This window comes from Neurospora crassa, linkage group I, assembly GCF_000182925.2.
Source record: "Neurospora crassa OR74A linkage group I, whole genome shotgun sequence".
In the NCBI taxonomy this organism is placed as follows: domain Eukaryota; kingdom Fungi; phylum Ascomycota; class Sordariomycetes; order Sordariales; family Sordariaceae; genus Neurospora; species Neurospora crassa.
In genome coordinates this window covers 5,171,016-5,191,532 of record NC_026501.1, presented here as the reverse complement: position 1 = coordinate 5,191,532, position 20,517 = coordinate 5,171,016, and the positions used below count along the sequence as shown (strand labels likewise).

Sequence of the window (20,517 nt, the reverse complement as noted above, 5' to 3'; positions counted from 1 at the left end):
TAGTGAGATTGCGAGGGTTCGTGGACAACGCATCTACTCTAGGCTTGGGAGACAGAATCTGCAGATTGAGGGATGCTACAGTACCATATGCGATGCTGTCCAAACTCCAGCTCCCGTTTTTAAGCTCGCTTCCTTTAAAAAAAAAAAAAAGTAGATTTGACAGATCATCAGCTACCAACAGATCATGAACTCGCTGTCTTGATGGCTTATCTCGAATACCGAATAAAATTGATATCAATGCCCGTCCCCAAACGCCGCGCTCTGCTTAATCCATTCAATCCATCCAAGCAACCAAAAAACGCCATGTACCATCCAATACTGCCTCCTATGCAGGATCGAGAAACCCTCACGCTCAGAAACCCAATCACAACAGATTTACTTGCGAACAGCCCCAAAGTTCGTCCTCGCCTTCTTTGTCTCTCTCGAATCCGTCTCGCTATCTTCAACGCCCGCACCACCTGACGTCGCCGCTTTTTTCTTCTTGGAGTTCGCCTTACCGGCCGTGGCCGAAGTGGGCGTGGGCGCACTCGATGCGCCGTCCTTGTTATTGAACGATGTAGACACCGGCGTCGGCGCGTGGGAAGCCGGGGCCGAAGAGGCTGGTGTTTGTGAATCTTGTTGCTGTGGATTTTCCAAACTAGTTAGCAAGGCAGAGTTCTCTCGTGATGACCACCCTCATCAGAAGTGTTCAAAGTGTGAAGAGTGGATTGCAATACGGCAGGATGCGAACGAGAGGAAGAGGACGGTGATAGTGGACGGGAAACCGTCTGTCTGGGTGGAAGGGTATAGGAGGAGGGAAGAGAATACAGAACGACGCACAGCCGCCGGATTATACGATATCGAACTCCTGGAGAAGACACGGTTCGCGTCTGTCAATCCCGTCTTCCTGCGCTGTGCTGCGACGTTGGCGGTGCCTTTGGTGTAGTTGTCGAAGCCCGTAATGATGTTGCCCGCTGGCGTGTTTTCGAGATACTCGGTTTCTTTTTGGTAGATGGATTCTTCTTGCGCAAGCTGTTGTTTTGTTCTTGATCAGCGGGCGAGTCCGACGCTCGTGGCTGTGACCGACGGCAGTCCTACCAGACGTTTTTCCAAAAGCTTCTTCTTGTTCAGCAGCTCTTTTAGATGCTGTCGCTGCTTTTCGTAGTATGGGATACCAGCTGCGCCGTCTGCCGCGCCCATTTTGGGACCCGAGTTATCCATCATTGCAAGTACACCAACTCCAATCCGGTTACGGGTCGCTTGTTATGTGTGAAGTCTGATGATGTTTTTGGGGCAATGCCGTTGGTGTTGCGCGGTTCGGAAGGTGTTGCAGCGCGTTCGAGACGCTGCGATAATGGATAAGGTGGATAGCTCTTTAGCTCATGCAGGTAGGTGATGAAATGCAGGCTTGGCAGCAGGCGCACTGGCGCAAGCGGAACACAACCTGGAAGCCTTAAGGAAGTACTATTGTACTCTTTTTGTTTACATTGACCATCAGCCCCTGAACAACGACTGCTTCAATCCAAGAACTCAGTCCCCGCATCTCCAGCTGTTCCTCCTGTCTTAACATTATGATTGGAACCTAATATAAAGGATTTCAATGTGGTTGAGAGTTGAGGCAAAAAGGTCTTGGTTCTCATCGAAATCGACTCCATCGAGCCCGCGCTGTTGGACAAAAGCAACGATGTAGTTGAAGTTCTTGCGGTTCGCAGGCAGGACAGCGTTGCCCGAGAGTGTGGTGCGGATTCTCAAACCCTCACCAATTTCCGCAGTAATCATCCCACTCCTCCCGTCCCTCAAAACCACCCTGGTGGAAGCCACGCTACCAACGGCGCATCAGTGTCAGGATTGGTGCGCGCTCCCTCCCTTCTAAAGTTCACAGCCTGTATCTAGTCCCATCTGGCATTAATCTAAAAGGATGTCTCCATCTTGCCAGTTTGCTCATCAACCAGCGAAACCTTTTCCATGCTACAAGGTAAACCGGTCTCCTCCGCTCCATTCAAGTATTCTAAACCATCCAGACAGACCACGTGGGCCTCTCGGACATTGGTAAAGCTTTGCAGCTCCGTGGACTCCAAATGGTAAAAGCCTTCGTCGCGTTCGCGCGCAAACTTGATCATTACCTTAGTATCAGATGTTGGACACATACCAGGAGAAAAAAAAAAAAAAAAAGGAAGAAAAAAAAAAAAAGAACCGGATTGTTGGATTGACTACTACAGACCATGAAGCAAGTGCATATATAACCTCAATGTACATGGTTCCGACCCTTGTTTTCTTCACATACTTACATTTGCTACGTTCTCCCATGTAATGCGTGTATTTCCCACTATCCCCGACCTTGCCTGGGCTTTCCCTTGCGGAAAGATTCATGTTAAGTATGAACGATGAGTTGACGTATCCAAAGACGCTCCGACGACCCGAGTAGTCTCCCAATTTAGAGTATGTAGAATATAGGCATGTTTGACCTCCTGATGCTGTCCTGATACGAACCACTCAACAGGTGCTGGTTCGGGTGCTGTAGCCCAATTCATGATCAACTGTGAGAGCAGTTCAGATATTGCCATGTTCTCATTATGAAACAAGCTGGCTCGCCGTGGTCTAATTTAAAGCCTGCCGGCATCTTGCTGGACTCATGCGTGACGTTCTCAATCAGCTCTTTGCCTCGTGTTCTGGAATTCAGGGCTCCTCAGGACAAGTCGCAACCACTCTGCATCTTTTTGCGAGACCGCACTGGGCTTCCGTTCCAATGCCCTCGAAACTCTCATCCACCGCTGCATGGCTTCCAGGCTCATCGTAACAGGCTCGCCAGGCTCGGCGTATGAATCTCTGAACGATTCCCCCGGGCCGAATCCCTCTCGGAGACGGGGGTCAAGAGGGGGATCGTTGGGTCGGAAGTCAGCCCCGCTTCGATCTTCCGGTTCGTCCCATAACGGGTCGAACTTTCGGCACATGGCGTCTATTTCTCTATCCTCTTCCATCCACTCTTCAAATTCCGAATCGACCCATTCCTCATCTTCTGGTTCTTCAAGAGATAACTCATTCAGCATAGGTCCCAGAAATCTGTCTTCGGGGTGAGAAAGCATTTTGTCGTAGTCCTGAATAGTTTCGAGGTGAAAAGTCACGTCCTTACGATAGGGTGCAACCACCTCTTTGTACACTTTGGAGGCAAGGACCAGAAACTCTGTCATCTTGCTTTCTCCTCCCACGGGGTCGAGCACCGTAGAGAATATGTAGCCCACCACGAAGGGAAGCTGATGCTCCCTCTCTATCCAACCCGGCCCGGCGACCCGGCGAAAGTACGGGTCCACGGCGCTTTCGAGACTGCGCAAAAAGTCCCAGCACTGTCTGTGCATTGCAAGATAATCGACTGAAGTCTCAGGGATTTCGGCTTCAATGTCAAGGGCCAGTTGGTGGATGAGTTGCGATGGCGTGGCCTGAGGTGTTTTCTGTGGATTCTGGCTTTTCTTGTTGAGGATCGCTTGCATATCATCCACCGAAAGCTTAATTCCTTCCATGCTTGGCCTGTATTGATTATGGAACATGGAGGATACCTTACCTTGAGCCACAAGAGAGCGCGGGCCTGCTTTAGTGGGCACGAGCTTCCGTGTCTTGTTTCTGGTGCTTGCGATAAAGCTTGTTGCTGAGAAGCCCATCATCATGCAAAGCTGTTTGTGGTAGCTGTCCCGCTCTGTGGGTGCCGCGCCAACGAAAAACTTGTCTTTACCACCTTGCAAACGATAGAAGAGATCCATGTCGTCCCATTTCGCAGCGTCGTCGATCAGGTCCTCGTTACATAAGGCATTGTAGAGATGGCCAGTGTAGAGGATCCCGCCCCAACAACGCTCGAATTGGGTTGCAAGGAGGTGGTAGGTTGTGCGGATGTAGTGAATCCAGAGACCGCAGAAAAGCGGATGCATCTTGAGAAAGGTGTGTTCTTTGTTGTCACGGGAGGTTAGGAGTCCTGTGGACTCGATAACTTTGTAGAGCGGGTTTTCAGTGAACCAGCGCGCCTCGTTTTGGAGTTTGATAAGTTGTCTGTCACCGTGTATTTGCTCCCAGCCCTCTGCCGTACACAGTTAGCAAGGGCTCTGTAAGTTCTGGGGACTGAAAAGGCAGTTCGTACTGATGGTCAAGTTCTCGTAATACTCCAAATTTTGGGTTATACTGTCATCGATAGCCATATTGTACCGCATCATGGCCCAAAACGGCTTCTCAGACTGCCGTCCCAGGATGCGACGTACATCAAGATGAATGGTAGTAGCAAACGCGAGCCAGAAGGGTAGAACCTTCTCTTTTCTGGTAAGGAGAAGGCGAAGCCCGCGCAAGAGTTCGTCCTCAACGGGCATATCGGCATACAATCCTTCCGGGAGGGCATCTGGCGGAGTGGTATTAAACCTTCCCATGAGATCGAATTGGGGCGCGACCTCCAAAAAAGCAGCTTTATCTTGCTGCCATTTGACGTCCGTCGGTGCCGAATCATAGTCGATCGTCTGATCATACCAGCCAAACTTGCCGTTATAAGTCACCACCTCGCTTGACGTCCTTGCCTGGTTAATCCATGCTTCGAGAAGAATGAAGGCAATGGTCATGGACTCGTCCAGCATGGGAAAGGCTCTGAGATTTATGTCACAGCCTGGAGTGCGCTCGGTAATATCAATACCCTGACTACTGGTAGCCATTTGACAGTAAAACACTGCCCAGTCCTTAGGGGTCTTTTTGTCTCTGTTTAAACGGACGCTATCAGCAGCATCTTCCTCCATAAATCGGGCAATATTGATGGCTGTGTTTGTAGCAACGGCCACGGAAGGCAAAGACAGCTCGCCCTCGGCATAGGCAGCCCATAGACTTCTGACCTGCATCCGGAGAGCGCGGACATCGCGGAAGAGGGTAGCAAAGGCGACGAGAGAGGACGCAGAGTCTTCAGCTTCATAATCAACAATGACGCCCTCATCGACGGTTTCCTTGCCCTTGGCCGCTTCCCTCGAGTTTCCTATAGAGTCTCCTGCGAGGTCAAAATCGGGAGCATCATAAAATTCGAGAAGATCAAATGGGTTGGTGCTAGTTGTTGTCTTGGGTAGCTTGGGGAGAGCCCTCCTGACCCAAGAGTCTTTGAACAAAGGCTCGAGGATATGTCGAACCTTCTCTAAGACTGAGACGAAGTAGGAGTGGTTTTCGTTGGAATCAAGCTCCAGGGCGCGGCCATGCTCCTGGAGGAGCCGGGCAAAACCTTTGCGTACCGTGATGGCGCGCTCAATAGCAGCCGGAACAACGGCCGGAATCTCAACGACCCTTGCCTCACTCAACTTGGTACCGATGAATTCGGCGAGCGGCACAAAGTTCTTGAGCGCAAGCACATATTTCTGCCTCTCCGAGAGGCCTTTGGCCTGCCAGTGTGCTTCTGCAGCAGCATGAAGCTTTGCCGATTTTCGGGCTTTGCCCTTGAGGCGACCGCTTTTGAGGTTGGGATTTGCGGGAGAGGCCGAGTTGGAAGCGATGAGTTCGGCGGTGCAGCCCAGTGTCTTTCCGGTCTGGGCTAGCCATGAGGCCACGACATCAGTGTCGTGCTTGTATTGGCGATATGTGCTGTAAAGATTACTTGGCAACATCATGATCTATCGAAGAAGTTGAGGTGGTCAGGTTCATGTTTGGTGGTGGCATTGGTGGCAGGCGAGATCCATCTCGAAAAGGCAGATGAAGAGTAAATACTGAGGTATACGCTAACAGCCACTAACAGACTCGCATACAGGATACGCGGCGACAAGTTATGGACTCTCTAGAGGTCGTGCATACCACCACCACTACCGGCACCACCTGCACGAGTCGCGACGAAGCTGCAGTGTTTTTTTTTGTATCCAACTCTCCATCTTGGCACAGCAACCACTCTTGTGCAAACAAAACAACCACGTCCACCCCCGTGATTCACCACAAAATTTGTCATCTCAATCACATCCCTTTCACCTTGGACCCTTCTTGATCCCAATCGACAGATATAGGTTCGTGGTTACCCGAGAACTTCTGGCCACCAAACCACAGTTCGAACCTCAAATCAGCCGGCGCTACAATCACTCTGACATCAAATTGACAGATGTAGAAAGTGACCCCGCGGGACCAGCAAGTTCCTCTCTTGTTGACTCTGACAAGCTGGTCTTGCTGGACTCCATTCAGATTGCTTTTCACCTCGCAGAGCTTATGCGCCCCATCTGCAACGACTGTCAGCCAGGGATTAACTACATGACCGTGGTGGGTGCCGGATACCAACCTTGCTTCATGCTACTGGGTAACTGTGACGGAGCATTGTGGGAGACGACGATTTGAGAATTCCATGCCCTGGTCGTCTCCGTCTCGGCAAGCCGGATCTGAAAGGATTTCACCAAGAACGCGTTGGGGTTTACTTGGTCACCCTTTTTGATGAGCCACTGGATTTGGTTCAAAGCCCATCTCTTGCCCGGCTCAAATGGGTCGGGGCGGACGTCTTCGTTGTAATGCATGGCGGGCACATAAATCTGTTGGACAATTACGCCGTAACTTGCTCGAGCAATGCGGGTTGACAACACCGAGGTGGCTCCTCCCGATTCCCATCTCTGTTGCCGGTCAAGGAGAAGGCCTCTCACCACCACCAACTGAGGGTCATTGCATGGGATGACTGCCACTTGGTCGCTCGCATTGGGATGTTGGTGGACGAGGAACCGCTGCTGGAGCTGGTCACGGACGTAAGCTGAGCTGCCCAGTCCGCCCGAAAGGACCATGTATTGCACCCGGTGCAAGTGTCCCATGGTTCTGAGCCATTCTAGCTCGCCCATGATTCGATTCACGATGCCCTCAATTTGCGGGTCAAACAATGATTGCATTTCTTGACTGTGCTGAGGTTAGCCGGTCATCCTTGGAATCACTAGACGGCTTTGCCCGACAAGCGATACTCACAGCGTGAAAACCATCCTCCCGTTCTCAATCCCCAGCCCGGCGTGGCTAAAGTTATAAGCCAACCCTTCGATTGGAATCCTGAACAGCTCTTGCATGTATGCCCTTTCGCCAAACTTGTGCTTCACTGTCCGAAACTGGTGGCTTCTCGCCAGGCGCAAGGGCAAATCAGGAGGTATATGAGCCGCAGCATCCGAACAGGCTTCCAGCCTCCGTTGTACCAAGCGCATAAACAACCGGTCGATCAGTGTAGCTCCTATCCCTACACCGTTGACGGCATGCAAGGAAGCCATCTGCGGGACTGCCATATTCAAGGAGGTAACCTGCATCAAAGCCAAATCCGTTGTTCCGCCACCAGCATCGACAGTGAGAAAAACACTCCCCATGCTGAAGCTAACGGCACTCGTTTTGAGCGTGGCCACAGCCGCCGCCTCGGCTTCGGTCAGGTCGACCTGGGCAGAGTGCTTCGGGCCTTCAACCCCAAACCCTGCCTCTCTGATCACCTTCTTAAATGAGTTGACGATACTTTGACTCGTCCAGGTGGTGGGAACGCTAAACAGGAACTCGACTGCCAGGTCTGTCCAGCCGTTCCCTACCCCACGTCGTCCAATCTGCGTCTCGATGGACTCCCTGACGTGGACATAGACCTGCTGGAGAAAGTCGGTCACGAACTGTTGCGCTTCGTAGACACTTTGCGGTGCGCTGGTGAGGCCTTGCTGCTGCGCGTCTGCTAGCGTATCCGCGTCCATGAAGATCTTGAAGAATTCCCGGCGTAGTTTCGCGCCACCAGGAACTCCAGCTTCAAGCTCGTCGTCGGCACACATGAAACCCCATGACGAGAGAGTGCCGTTGGCGTTGTAGACCAGCGTCGTCGGCACCTTGCGTTCGCCTCGGTCACCGCTGCCGGGCCAGTCACTGATCACTTGGATGGGGGTCTTGGGGGTCATCCATGCCACGCCCGTATATGTTGTGCCCAGGTCGACGGAGACAACAATATTCGGGCTATTTGGGTACATGTTGAGATCGGTATGGTGGACTGCTTGGTATATGTCAAGACAAGCTGTACTGAAGACTGATTTTTGAGGTAAATGTGCCTTTTGCATTGAACTTGGGTTAACGTTAGGCTCTTGAACTCAAAGTGAGTGGAAGACGACCTGAGCTAGCACGTAGTTCACGACCTGATATGCGAGGAGACACAAAAGTCCGAGGGTATATGCATCACGGAGGCAAAGCTCCAGACGCAACGGAACCAGCAGGAGCTTAACCCTGTATGTCTCCTTGAAGACAACGGAAAATGAAAGGTTGGGAGCCAAAAAGTGGTCTAGATTCGTCCCGACATCATGACCGGCTGTTGAGAGTGGTTGCCCAGGGATTGTCATGCACGTATCCGACAGAGACAAAGCCGCCAATCGCTGGATGAATAGATGCGACTGACCGTTCACGATGGGTCTGCTCTACCTATTGCCATGGTTCCATTCTTGAACATGGGGAAGATGTGGCACGAATATTATCAGTCAGCTTTGTGGCTGTCCAGCTGAAATGCAGTGGACAATACTATGCACGTATATCACACAGTGTGTGGATTCTCTCCTGCGTCGACGAGGTCCTGGGCAGGTGTTTCTTTCTGATGATTTCCTATCTTATTGAAGGAATCCATCCTCCGACCGGTCATACCAGTTGCAAAGAATCAGTCACTCCTCGGAGTTCTTCTAGGCATTGTCCTCTTCATCTTTCACTATGGCACAGCCTTTAGTTACTGCGGTGATTGTTACAACAACTCTCACGGACAGAAGCCAGGCGCTCACATTCCTATCGACATTGACACCGGCACCGGTAGTAGTATTAGAGGCCGAATCCAACACTAGCTTTTCGCCAACCTGCAGTCCCGCTGTCAGTGGAAACAGCCCCGATGGTGATTCTCAATGCCAAACTACTCCAGCACCGGCTGAAGGACGAGATGGAGTGGCCTCTGGTGCAGCGGCCGGCATAGCTATCGGCTGCCTCATCATCGGTATTATTCTCGGTATCGCCGCCGCCTTTTGCTTCTTCTCAAGGAGAAGGCAAAGACACAGGGGTCATGGTGATGTTACCGAAGTTGCTATGACACCATCCAAAGATGCTTCCTATGCACAGGCTGGGTCAGGGATGCAAAAGCAGGACGACAACGTCATGCCCCAACTGAAGAACTTTCTCCTCGATTCCCTCTCCGATCAGGAGCTCGCCGCCGAGCTTCGCGACCGACACCACCTCATTCAGCAACACGTCGAGAACCACTATCACTTCCACCCCTTGGACGCTACACGTATAAATCGCCAAAGCCTTGCTGCAGCCCTCTCCCAACTAGGCTTGGGCCAGGCTAGTACTGAAGGCCCCTCAGCCGAATCAATCGTCTCATTTGCCTTGGATCCGAACACAAGGCAGATAGCTCTCCAGCACGTCTTATCCACGGTCATCTTCACGAGCATTGATCCCAGCGCCCGGAGCCCGCTGTCCATGCTTCCCCCGCCCGTTGCGGCGTTTCTGCAGTCTATTCCCATGGATGAAGAGCACGGAGTCAGAAGACAGGTGCATTCTCAAGGTTCGTGTTCCCCCATGTGCTTCCAGCATTATCACCGCCCACAATCCGCTTTTTCGAAACCATCTTGGTAACAGAAATCCGAATAGCTTCGACCCTAGCCCTTCACTGGTGGCGTGTGCTCTCCGCCTTCTTGTTGCACCCTCAACGCAGCCAGCGGACAGCCTTGACTCCTACAGATGCGGCGCTCGCGCCCCAAGCTGCTGCCATGGCGCAAGCGCTGAATAGCTTCCTGAGGTACTTTGTCGAGGACTCGGACACAGCCCGGTTTCAGCAGGAAAGCCATTTGCGGGAGGTCATTGTCGACTGCGCCAAGTTTGGGTACCTGCTGTTTTCACAGCCGAGTGACTGGTGTATGTTGCACGTTGCTGGGCACGAGCAAGTGGCCGGCACAGTTCGCAGCTATCGGGAAGGGATAGTGTGCGCCGCTGGTCTGGTGAAGCGTACGGATAAGGATGGAAGGCGGCTGGGTGGAAGTGCGCAGACAAGTGGGACGTTGGTTGTTCCGCCTGTGGTTGGGTAGCGGACTGAGTGAGCTTGTTACGCGTTCAAGGACGGGAGGCAGTTCGGCTTAGGTTGTGGGAACTTGGAAAGGCACCGAGTACACATACGAGGATAAGGGACATTTCACTGGGTGCGTAATACATCTGCTCGGATAGCGAGAAACTGGCAGTTTTCAAGCAGGCAAATGGGGTTCTATCGTTAGCCAACCTGTACAGCAACATCTGCTCGTCAACTTGCCGACCGCTTCCAGAGTCCCTTTTTCCATTGACTTTTACCATCAGATTGGAGGGTCGGGCATTCTCCAAGTCAATAAGGGACGATCATACCTATACTCCTCTATCTTATTTCGGCTAAATTACTGCGATCCTCCTCATCGCATGTAACGGGCGAGGCTCTCACATGTGTGAACTAGCTGTCATCGACACTGTACCCCTTTCCCATGTACATAGGTAGTAAACACTGCGTGGCCGCAGACTTGCAGGGGCCTTGCATTGGTTTGAGTGTGAGACCCCCAAGTTGGAGGAAGGCAGCCATTAGACGCCGGTTGTGGCGTTTATAATAGGTTCCAGACTTTGTCACATCGTCACACAACTTTCTCATTTAATACCAAGAACACCTTGAGGATGCCCGTCCACCCCCTTTTGAAGTCGTCGTAAAAATAAACCGAACATGGACAGTCCAGCACGGCTCGCTTTGACTAGGAAAGACCTTATGAACCTGTGATAAGGATCACAATACATACCGGCTAAAATCATCCAGAGATTCAGCCATTCAAGAACTGCCTCGAAAATAGGCTTGAAGGTAGAATAGAGACACTTGAAAGCGTCCTAAATGTATACCCAAGGTGGAATGTACTGATCGCAACATGTTCGGTCTATTCTTATAACTATTCGCCTCCTCAAACTGAGGCTTATCAAAGAGTTTGGTAGCTGTCTACGTAGACGCTTCCACGAATGCCTTTATTACCTATGTGTCACCCCCTGTGTTACTATCCTTCTCAGCTGCTCTCGACTAGGAATTCCTAGCCAGGTTAGATCAGGTTCTCAGGTCAACACCCTCAGAATGGGCCAATCAGTACGTTAAAGGAGCTCATTGGCTTTCATTGTCACCAGTCTGGCTACCACCATCTCAGGTCGATAGTCAAAGACGGGTTCTGAACCACCCAGCTTTGAGCTTGGACTCGCAGCTGAAGTTGTCTTGGGCCAACCTGGGCGACCGTTCTTCCAGGTTTCCCCGCTGTATCGTTCTCATTTCCTCATACAACACAGTTAGTCCAAGGTCCGAGCCTGTTTAATTTGACTCTCGCTTTATTTCCAGTGTCCAATCCTAATCAACTTGCTGCGCCGAACCTCTTTCCTTGTTGCTTGCCAGAGGTACCTAGGCAATCTCAAATCAGCCCTCGGCGTCACTCTCACCACTTTCCGCCAGCCTAAAGGTTAGGTGATTTTCTCTCCACACCAGCATGGAAGCAATGGAAATACCCCCCGGCATCACATCCTCTCACAAAGCTCTCCTCTTCAATATCCCCCTCGACCACACCTCCACCGTAACCGCAGTCCGTCCCTGTCTCGAGCTGGCGCGAACCTGTGTTGTCGACCTCGAGGACTTGATCAAGCTGTGTAACGAAAACCTGCCTCTTCTGAAGACAAAACCGGCCATCTTTCAGCGTACCATCAACATCATCGAGAGCGCGAGAGGGAAAATAGCCCGAGTATGTCAATTGCTGGAGAGATTGACGACTTCCGGGCGGCCTGAGTCTTCTGGGTCTCTTGCTGAAGTGCGGGGGCATCATGACCATGACGGCGGCCAGATACAAATCTCTTTTAGAAACCGCTGGGGATGGCTAATCGCCGACGCTCGCAACTTGGTCAACCATGAACAACCGCTTGTGGCGAAAGAGCATGGTGCTGTGGTTGCCGAGTTGAATTTTATAAGGCAGTTGTTGCTCATCGCTCCTACTATTGCCAAAGGGCCAGGGCCAGGACTAGCACAACAAGATGGACAGTCAAACTCAAATTATCACGGCAGTAGCGGCCGGCGTTCCGAAACGACCGCATGGGATAATATGGGTCTTCTGGCGGAGATTATAGGCGGAGGCGGAAGCGAAAAGTGCAATCGAATAACAGAACAACGGCAGCCACAGCAACAAACATATCCTAACAACCCCAGGTCCGGATCCGGCGGGAACTACTTAGTACTACCACCGCCATATTCGGGCACGCCAGGATCCAAAGCAACTTCGCTCCCGCCCACACTGGGTCCCTCTCCTATGTCGTTGTCAAATGTTCCTCGACCGCCTACCAATGCCTCGAGCACGACTCTATGGGATATGGGGGTGGGGTTCCCAGAGCTTCCAGCCTCGGCAAGTCAAACTGTCTCTGCCAATGCACACACCAGGCCAAATGCCCTACACAAGTCGTTGTCATCAACGATGATGGTATTTGACACAGTCGGAGTGGGATTGCTCTACGGCGATGGCCATGGTCACACAAAATCGTCGTCCCTGACATCAACGTCAACACCACGGTCGGAGCTACCTGGGCCTTTGGCTGCTGCCACTAGCAACACGCTCATCTATAATCAACATACACACCACCATAATTACCAGTGCTATCATCATCGCCATAATGATTACCAGATGGGAATCATGGCACAACAGCGACAACAATCACAACTACCACAACATCACCACGGCGGCGGCCATATGATTTGTAACTGTGCCTGGGAAAAGAGCAATAGCAATGTCCGAGTGGTAACTGCTATCAATGAGGGGGAACCGCAGGAACTATCAAGTGTGGCGTTTGCTCCAGATCCTGTGGAATTGCCTTGAAGTAAAGGCTCATTTGTGGTACTAGGCCTAGTTATAACAAGTTCGCTTGAAACTATATCGTGTATGTAGGGCCTAACTTAGATGGGCAATCGCTCTCAAATTATCGTCGGCACGTTGAGGGCAGAGACTCTGGAGTTGACGCAGTTCACCTGTAGGATCTGTGTATTGTAGAGATGCTTCGTAGCATTCACTCGGATGACTTCGAACACCAAAACAATTTGACTAGACCAAACTCACTGCTGATGAACATCATGAAAATACTTTGCATCTGTATGTGTGTGTGATATCGGTGCTCATGCCATACAAGGTATTTAGTCTACATGCGGACCTGAAGACTGGAGTATATGATTTCAGACACTTGGAGACATCAACGAGGGGATTCTAAAGGAAGGACCTCACAACACCTCGGCTGACCAATCCACCAAGGTTAAAAAGGACGCGGAAGGCTCTAATGATAGTGCGCTTGTGCTTGCGCCGACAAAACAGCGGTGCTCAGCAGCTGTGTTCATATCTTCAAAACGACTGGTTAGCCTTCATGATTCCCTTCTGCGCTTCTAGAGGACCTCATCTGCTTGATATTTTTTCCTTTTGGCTCTTTCTGGCGCTGTTCGCAAGAGGCTTTGAGATTCTGGAGCGCCGGTCAGTGCCAGCCACCCCAAGCTTAGAGCCTCATTTAGGTGGTCTGACGTACCTCGTTAGGTAGCTTCGGCAGCTGCTCTAGTGTCTCGGGGAGAGCGGATTCTGTCTTGAGCGCCTGAATCATCAGCCAATCTGTCATGCGCAGAAGATTTTGCAGCCACAGAAGAGGCCCTGCGGCTTCTGCTGCCGGGTCTGGGCGTAGCATCTACGCTGCTGTCTCGGTCATCCCTTCTACGAGAGCGTCTGTGAGGGCTCCGTGAGCGGCGAGGGCTAATACTGCGGCTTCCACTTCTGCTGCGTGATCGACGTCTAGAAGAACGGTGATCGGGAGAAATGCTGCGGCTACTACGACGCGTTCGCCTAACCGGGGTGCGGCTTCGCGATCGGGAAAGACGAGAAGACCCAGTAGACGATACGGACCGACTGTAGCGCTTGCTTCGAGCCCTCGACAGGCTTCGGCTCCGACTCCGGCTCTGGGTTCGACTGCGACTAAGACTCCGAGTCAGGCTTCTACTGAGGCTTCGGGTGATGCTCCGGCTCCGACTTGGGCTGCGGCTCCGGGTGTGGCTACGGCTCCGACTAGGGGAAGTGGAGTAACGGCGGCGCTTGGGGGAGCGAGAGCCACGATCGGATGAAACCGAGCCAGTCCGAGATCGGGAGCGCCCCCGGTATCTGGGTCCGCGCCGTGGCGATGGTGACCTGACGCGCTTATGCGGTCCCCTGTGGGGGATCGGAGAGCGAGAACGAGTACGTGATCTTACCCGTCCCCGTCTTGGAGGAGGGCTAGGGGATCGAGTAACAGATCGCCGGCTTCCGTCAACGCTGGGTGTCCGCGAACGAGAGCGGGACCTCGACCGCACAGACGGCGACCTAGTTCGAGATCGCCGTCTCCTGTCGTCCCGTCGTCCTCCGCCACGTCTGAATGTCGGACTTCCTCGGGGAACATATGAATCTCTGAGTCCTCCTCTTGGTGGGCCACGGTCCCTTTGATCACGGAAACGCGGTGGTGAGCGAGATCGCCCACCGCCACCTCGGCCTATGTTCCCTCGGGGGTCGCGGTCGTCACGCCGTCCTCCACGCCAGGAGTCGCCGCGGCCACCACCCATACCGCCTCCTCGGCCGCCGCGGCCCCTTTCAGGTCGACCTTCGAATTCTCGACGTTTCTGTCGTGCCTCTTCTGCGGCTTTGTCCGCTTCGAGCTGTCGGAAGCACTGTCAACCAACGCTCACTACAGGTCGCCAGATCGAAAAGGGACTGGAGGTGCGTACCTTCTCCTGAATTAATTCCATCTTCTTGGCCTCCAGAAGCTCCTTTGGCACACCTTGAGGACTAGTCTGCGCACTAAGTAGAAGCTTCCACAGGTCCCTGCAGAATGTCGGGGTATCTTTGTCGAGAAAGCCTGTGAGTTGGATCTGCATGGACTTGATGTCGGGCTGCCATCACCGTGTCGTCAGTATCGTGTTGCGACAAGGAACGGGGTAGTTTCAAGGATGGTCGGCGACTTACATAGCGGCCACTCTCAAGAAGGTTGAAAACCAGCTCGATAACAACATCATCCTCGTTGGCTAGAATCTCGGTGACCTTGCTGGCAATCCATCTAATCAAAGACGCGACGTGTTAGCAATTGCCTTGTAGTCATCCTCCCCTGGCAATCAAGTCCCCAGTGTATCACAGCGATGCGAGCTTGTCAACTTAACAGTGACTGGGTGCACTTACTTCTTCATGACCTGAATGTTGACCTTTTGCATGTCCACTTTCTGATTGAATTCGGGAGGAAATTTGGTGCTCTTCAAGAGCTTGGCGTCCACTCCGGTCGCCATTATGAGCAGTATGTTTCGAGATTACTGCTGCAATATGTGGGTGAGATGGGGAGTCGATCAACGTCGAAACGGCGGAGGAGAAAAAGGATGTGGACGTTGAATTGGTTGCGCCAGACTGCGAGCGACAGTTTAACAGAAGATGATATCGTCGGGCGCGACGTTTTGTGGTGGATCCCCCACTAACTTACTGTGGAGCCGAATACACGCGCGGTGTCGGAAGTCCACTTGCAAGGGCCCGCTCCAGGGCCGGGGGTCGGGGGTTGAAGTGGATGGACGGACGGTTGGGGCTGCATTACATATTCTAGAAACCGCAAGCCAATCACGCATATCGTCCTTCTGGAAACTAAATTATACGATCTGGATGGAAACAGGTTGCGACTAGTATGATAACATACGACTGGAATTGTCCTAGAAATTGGTAGTCAAGAAGGGCGATATTACACTCGGTAACCGTGGACAATCATTCGTTCCAAAAAGACTGTCCATGTTCACATTTCACTATGATATCAACAGCTGTTGGATATCGATGGCACAAGACCAGAGGGACAACGAGATCACAGATTTATGTGGGTAGAATTTAAGCAATTCGTCCAGGCCATGTTGAACTTTCCCTGCATAACATAGGAGATACTCACAGAGACATTGCAGTAGTGACGGCAGGGTGTGGCAGGTTTTTGCAAGAATGAGTGGATGTCAAGGCGTAAGCAAATCATAATTCAGTGCTCAGTGTATGTTCATATACCCTCCACAAAGGACCGACATTCCCCTGTGCTTTTCAGAACGCCGATTAGATTTTGCGGAATAGACATTGTCGTTTGCCATCCGAGCCGTCGTAATAATTCATCCTGCCCAAACGCCAAAGACGGATTCATGGGGAGAGGCACGTTCACATACCACAATGAGTGAATCTATCAGCAGGCTGAAAAGACGAGAAAAACCAAAGCCATACCCAAGCAAAACCATCTGAGCTTGTTCTCCTGGATTGCCATCGTGACTGTATATGGGTCATGAGAAATGCAACGATCTTGAACTTTTGGAGAAAAAAGAAATAAAAGAAATGAAGAAGAAAAAAGGTAAGTTTGCGGAATGGAACTTTGCTACACGGTGTGTTCACGAGGGTGGCGGCGATTGGGCCTTGGGATAGATGAAACGACTTATTTTGGCATCTGCGCCATCCTTCTTCTCCGTTTGGTAGCGGGATTGCAATGCGGTTATCTTGTCTCTGAGTTTATCGATGCTTGTGGTGTCTTGCTGCTTCAACTTTGTACGAATCTCGTATAATGCCATCAGGGAATGCGCTCGGTCAACGTCATCTTCGGGCTGTGAAGCTGTTAGTAACCCAGTCCTCCGATGGAACTATACATCGGACATGAAACCTGACCTCAGATTCTTTTCGCGGAGTGCCGGGAATGGACCCATGGTTCGAGTGCGTACGGGTCATGGGGGGAGTCGTAAGAGGACGTCCGTATTTGTCATACCTGGCGGGCGAGGCCGTCCTAGAGAGTAGGGAGGTTGCGGAAGCGACACGTTGGTGATGGAGTTGATGTTGATTAGGGTGGATGGGAGGCTGTTCGGTTGATGGCTTCAGATGATGGGACAGCTCCGGAGCGGGCTGGCTGGCGCTCTTGTTTGCGTTGACGACCGCAAGTGCGGCCTGTGATTCTTGCTGTGGCGAGAGTGTCAGAGAGTAATAATCCAACATGAGCGGATCCCAACAGCAGTGCCATGCGCGCGACGCCGATAGGGGGGAAGTTGTTCGTCAAGTTCTGTGGGGACGGGAAAGAAGACATACAGCCGCATTTAGATCGCTAAGATCGGCCAACATCTGGGCAAGTTGGATGCTCTCCATTGTCTCGTGTGCACTTCTTGAACTCAATTAACGAATGCGGGTCGATGTGCGACCATCCAATGAATACGTGTTTAGAGTTGTAGAACAGGATGTGACTCCGAAATAAGGACACCTGGGAGTTTTAGTCGCCCTCGAGACGAATGGATCAGGGTCGAGAATGTAGGTATGTATGAATCTGGAACAAGTGGACGGTGTGCAGAAGGTGTCTTTTCTTTTGTTGCAGGTAAAGGCGGCAGAAATCGGGAGATCCAGGAAGGAGACGAAGAGGAAGCGGCCGGGTGACCCAAGATGGTCGCAGATGAGCGGGAGTGTTGCAATACGAAAGCCGCTTTCAAGTTCACGTCATACTGGTAACCCACGCCCAGATTGTTCGATTCCGCTTTGTCACCAGCCTGTTTGCAGACCGTCTGACCGAATGGATGGAAAGAATCCAGCGAGCGCAGATGGTGTGTGGTGGCGGGGTGCGAGCGCGCGTATGTTATAGGGTACGACCTTGAAATGAGTGTCCGGTGAGGAGAAAGAAGCAGTGGAGGAACGGACTGTCGGTTTGCAACTGGGAGGTCTTTTCATAAAGGGATGCCCGACGGGGAAGGACGTCTCTTCCTTTGCTGGAGACATCCCAACGCGGTGCTAGCCAGCCAGGTAGAGGCAGGATGCGGCTTGGGGTAGTCGCGTGGGCGTTCTAGACATCCCTGGTATGGCCGGTAAACCACCGATTCGAGCGGGCTTCCCCACACTTTCAGTAGCGCTCCCCACTTCCCGCCCTTACAGTTTCACGAAGGATAATGGTTTAGGAAAGCGTATGATAAACAACTAGGGAGATACATTTGAACGATGCATGTCCTCCGTGCTCGGGGCCGAGACCCTTGTGTGAGCCGGCCGATCCCCGGCCTCCACTAGGTATCCTCAGGCTATTGCTGCCAAGACGATTCCTTGGCTGGTATTGTAAGTAGCAAGAGCTAGTATTCAGCGCACTAAGCTTTCGTATCAGCGGTCGTCGTGCTTGTCTCGATAAACCCGTCGTACGTGTCCTAAACCCTCTCGGCGTTACGCAGAGCTTTAATCTAGAGAGGCCCTTAGCTGTCAGCATTTAGAGCAAGGAGGTGAGTCCCAGCCAATAGCAGGGCAAGAAGGAGGTTGATCGGTTTTGTACGGGACATCTTTTCCAGCGTCACAGTCAAGATGGCCGCAAACTGCCTGCGTGGAGTTCAGCACGCAATGGAACCCCCCCAAAGCCTGAAGCTGATAAGCAAAGTCTAGAAAGTCTCATAAGCTCTATACACCTCTAACCAGCCAAAAACCGGTCGCAACATGAGTCTCACATTCAGGAGAGGATTGACCACCATGGCCTCGCTCAAGAAGGCCTCCAAGGTTGTCTGCATTGGCCGCAACTATGCGTATGTGTGCATAAGTACGCCATAAACGCATCTGAACATAGTTGACTCATTTTCAATAGGGACCACATCACGGAGCTGAACAGCGCAAAGCCCAAGCAGCCTTTCTTCTTCCTCAAGCCTCCTTCGTCCATTATCCTTCCCGGAGAAGGACCCGTCATCCGGCCCCGTGGTGTTGATATGCACTACGAGGTTGAGCTTGCTCTGATCCTCGGCAAGCGTGTCAGAGACCATGACGCTTCGGACTTGCAGGGAGCTCTGGATGCCATTGATAGTGAGTTTCCCATACTCCAGTATCCATAGTCAAAATACTCATCTCTCTTTTTTAGGCTATGCTCTCAGCATCGACATGACGGCACGCAATGTCCAGAATGAGGCCAAGAAGAAGGGCCTCCCCTGGGACATTGCCAAGGGATTCGACACATTCCTGCCCATGAGCAAGCTCATTGAGAAGTCCCGTATTCAGGACCCTCACAATATCGAGCTCTATCTCAAGGTCAACGATGAGGTCCGTCAGAACGACTCCACCAACTTGATGCTCTTCCAGATTCCCCGCATCCTTAGCGATATCTCCAAGGTTATGACGCTCGAGGCCGGTGACATCGTCCTGACTGGCACTCCCAAGGGTGTTGGCCCAGTTGTCCCCGGCGATGTCATGCGCGCCGGTATCCGTGTGGATGGCAAGGAAATTGAGGAGGCCAAGATCGAGATCGCGGTCGAGGAGTCTACCCGCGCGTACGAGTATGCTGAGACGTAAACACCAAACGAACATGGATGATAGCCCACCCTCATATAACCTAGTGTGGTTCGATGTACATAGATTCTATTTTACATACGCTCGCAGGGTGGACATTTGATAAGGCCATCATTTCCATCGCGCAGAATCCCCAAGCCATGATGCAGACCCTTCCATTCACTGCACGTTCGGATCCTGGATCGATCCAGGCTTGGGGCTCCAATCTGCCAGCACACCACACTTCTTACAAGTCCTCAGCTGCTCATTACCCTTAAAGGCTTCCACGGCCGCCTTGATCTGCGTTCCCAAATCGGTGCAGTGGAAGCTCGCCTCGTGCACAATCTCCTTGCAGTTCTGGCAGTACCACCTCATGCGGTCGATGGTGTCGGCGGGACGCTTCTGTTCCAGCACGATACCGACCGTGTCGGCGAACCGCACCGGGTTGTGCGGGGTGTTGCCTGGCAGGAGGAACATCTCGCCCTCGCGGATGATTATATCTCTGAAGTTTCCGTCGTCGACCACCTTGAGCATCATGGCGCCCTTGTACTGGTAGAACCACTCGGGGGTTTGGTTGATGTGGTAATCCGTGCGGGCGTTGGGGCCACCAACGATCTGTGGGGGGGTTTTAGTCACGACTGGAATCCGCATTACCTGCAGTCGAGTTGCTACTTACCATGACGGTGAAATCATCATTGTAAACGCAGTAGTTGTTGATGGGCGGCTTCAGAAGGTGAGAGTTTTCTTCGAGCCTGTGTAAGCTGTGAGCGCAAGCTGATACGCTGAGGGGTTACATGTGGCTGATGGTGATGCATACCATTTCGGCAGGTTTACTGGTGAGGAAAGCATTGTTTAAGACCTGATTTGTGTTTGTGGGAACTATGACTCGGTCTTCTTCTTTCTTTTACCGTTCTTTGCTCCCAAAATCAACCTCCAAGATCCTCAAGTTATGACGCTGACGATGGGATGATTCAAACTGCGAACAGCTGATTGCTTTGTCAGCTCATCCCGGCACTCTAACGATATAGGCAGGGGCCGGGAAAAACGCATACCCACTGCAGTTAACTGTACTCGAACTTTCAGTGTTGACTGTAAAATGGGCTTGTACAAGACCATACATAGAAGTACAAATCCAGAAATGTCTACTACGCACTAGGTAATGGAAGTTTCGAACAACATGGAGCGCTGGAAACCACGAACTAAATTCCGGCAGGTACAGTATCCCAACAGTAGTAGTACTACCCCACTTGTCTGTTTGATGCCCCGCCAGATGATG

The 20,517-nt window shown here is 52.0% G+C and overlaps 9 protein-coding genes across 12 annotated transcripts; 2 read left to right on the top strand and 7 right to left on the bottom strand.

The window, feature by feature from the left end:
* Positions 1–150: 150 nt before the first annotated feature.
* On the bottom strand, positions 151–1,320 carry NCU03289 (hypothetical protein). Its single transcript, XM_959122.2, has 3 exons — positions 1,078–1,320; positions 820–1,011; positions 151–621 (listed from the first exon to the last, which is right to left on the bottom strand). Exons 1-3 carry the CDS (start codon positions 1,201–1,203, stop codon positions 376–378), a joined length of 564 nt encoding a protein of 187 aa, XP_964215.2. The 5' UTR covers positions 1,204–1,320; the 3' UTR covers positions 151–375.
* Positions 1,321–2,169: 849 nt separating this feature from the next.
* Positions 2,170–5,627, bottom strand: NCU16394 (hypothetical protein). The gene is made up of 2 exons (XM_011395081.1): positions 4,103–5,627; positions 2,170–4,042 (listed from the first exon to the last, which is right to left on the bottom strand). The coding sequence occupies exons 1-2, from the start codon at positions 5,586–5,588 to the stop codon at positions 2,625–2,627; spliced, it is 2,904 nt and encodes a 967-aa protein (XP_011393383.1). The 5' UTR covers positions 5,589–5,627; the 3' UTR covers positions 2,170–2,624.
* Positions 5,628–6,206: 579 nt separating this feature from the next.
* NCU03288 (hypothetical protein) lies at positions 6,207–8,287 on the bottom strand (the record flags this gene model as incomplete). Its single annotated transcript, XM_959121.3, has 2 exons — positions 6,901–8,287; positions 6,207–6,834 (listed from the first exon to the last, which is right to left on the bottom strand). The coding sequence occupies exons 1-2, from the start codon at positions 7,998–8,000 to the stop codon at positions 6,207–6,209; spliced, it is 1,728 nt and encodes a 575-aa protein (XP_964214.3). The 5' UTR covers positions 8,001–8,287.
* A 347-nt stretch (positions 8,288–8,634) lies between these two features.
* On the top strand, positions 8,635–10,039 carry NCU03287 (hypothetical protein; the record flags this gene model as incomplete). The annotated part of the gene is made up of 2 exons (XM_959120.3): positions 8,635–9,475; positions 9,562–10,039. 2 exons carry the CDS (start codon positions 8,635–8,637, stop codon positions 9,993–9,995), a joined length of 1,275 nt encoding a protein of 424 aa, XP_964213.1. The 3' UTR covers positions 9,996–10,039.
* A 1,077-nt stretch (positions 10,040–11,116) lies between these two features.
* Positions 11,117–11,765, bottom strand: NCU03286 (hypothetical protein; the record flags this gene model as incomplete). Its single annotated transcript, XM_959119.1, has 2 exons — positions 11,117–11,230; positions 11,481–11,765. 2 exons carry the CDS (start codon positions 11,763–11,765, stop codon positions 11,117–11,119), a joined length of 399 nt encoding a protein of 132 aa, XP_964212.1.
* Positions 11,766–13,060: 1,295 nt separating this feature from the next.
* Positions 13,061–15,404, bottom strand: NCU03285. Of its 3 annotated transcripts, none has more exons than XM_011394836.1 (5): positions 15,162–15,404; positions 14,952–15,042; positions 14,714–14,878; positions 13,498–14,644; positions 13,061–13,434 (listed from the first exon to the last, which is right to left on the bottom strand). In XM_011394836.1, the coding sequence occupies exons 1-4, from the start codon at positions 15,263–15,265 to the stop codon at positions 13,502–13,504; spliced, it is 1,503 nt and encodes a 500-aa protein (XP_011393138.1). In that variant the 5' UTR covers positions 15,266–15,404; the 3' UTR covers positions 13,061–13,434; positions 13,498–13,501. The 3 variants fall into 3 exon arrangements, with proteins under 3 accessions (XP_011393138.1, XP_011393137.1, XP_011393139.1); XM_011394835.1 differs by having other exon boundaries at positions 13,080–13,317; positions 15,162–15,337; XM_011394837.1 differs by having other exon boundaries at positions 13,080–14,152; positions 14,207–14,644; positions 15,162–15,337.
* Positions 15,405–15,819: 415 nt separating this feature from the next.
* Positions 15,820–17,755, bottom strand: NCU03284 (hypothetical protein). Its single transcript, XM_959117.3, has 3 exons — positions 17,058–17,755; positions 16,647–16,931; positions 15,820–16,585 (listed from the first exon to the last, which is right to left on the bottom strand). Exons 1-3 carry the CDS (start codon positions 17,112–17,114, stop codon positions 16,376–16,378), a joined length of 552 nt encoding a protein of 183 aa, XP_964210.1. The 5' UTR covers positions 17,115–17,755; the 3' UTR covers positions 15,820–16,375.
* Positions 17,756–18,020: 265 nt separating this feature from the next.
* On the top strand, positions 18,021–19,650 carry NCU03283. 2 transcript variants are annotated; one of them, XM_011394834.1, is made up of 4 exons: positions 18,021–18,217; positions 18,375–18,511; positions 18,571–18,782; positions 18,838–19,650. In XM_011394834.1, the coding sequence occupies exons 2-4, from the start codon at positions 18,426–18,428 to the stop codon at positions 19,263–19,265; spliced, it is 726 nt and encodes a 241-aa protein (XP_011393136.1). In that variant the 5' UTR covers positions 18,021–18,217; positions 18,375–18,425; the 3' UTR covers positions 19,266–19,650. The 2 variants fall into 2 exon arrangements, with proteins under 2 accessions (XP_011393136.1, XP_011393135.1); XM_011394833.1 differs by having other exon boundaries at positions 18,194–18,511; positions 18,838–19,468.
* On the bottom strand, positions 19,179–20,449 carry NCU03282 (3-hydroxyanthranilate 3,4-dioxygenase). The gene is made up of 4 exons (XM_959115.3): positions 20,294–20,449; positions 20,059–20,227; positions 19,918–19,993; positions 19,179–19,856 (listed from the first exon to the last, which is right to left on the bottom strand). The coding sequence occupies exons 2-4, from the start codon at positions 20,088–20,090 to the stop codon at positions 19,422–19,424; spliced, it is 543 nt and encodes a 180-aa protein (XP_964208.1). The 5' UTR covers positions 20,091–20,227; positions 20,294–20,449; the 3' UTR covers positions 19,179–19,421.
* Positions 20,450–20,517: the final 68 nt, after the last annotated feature.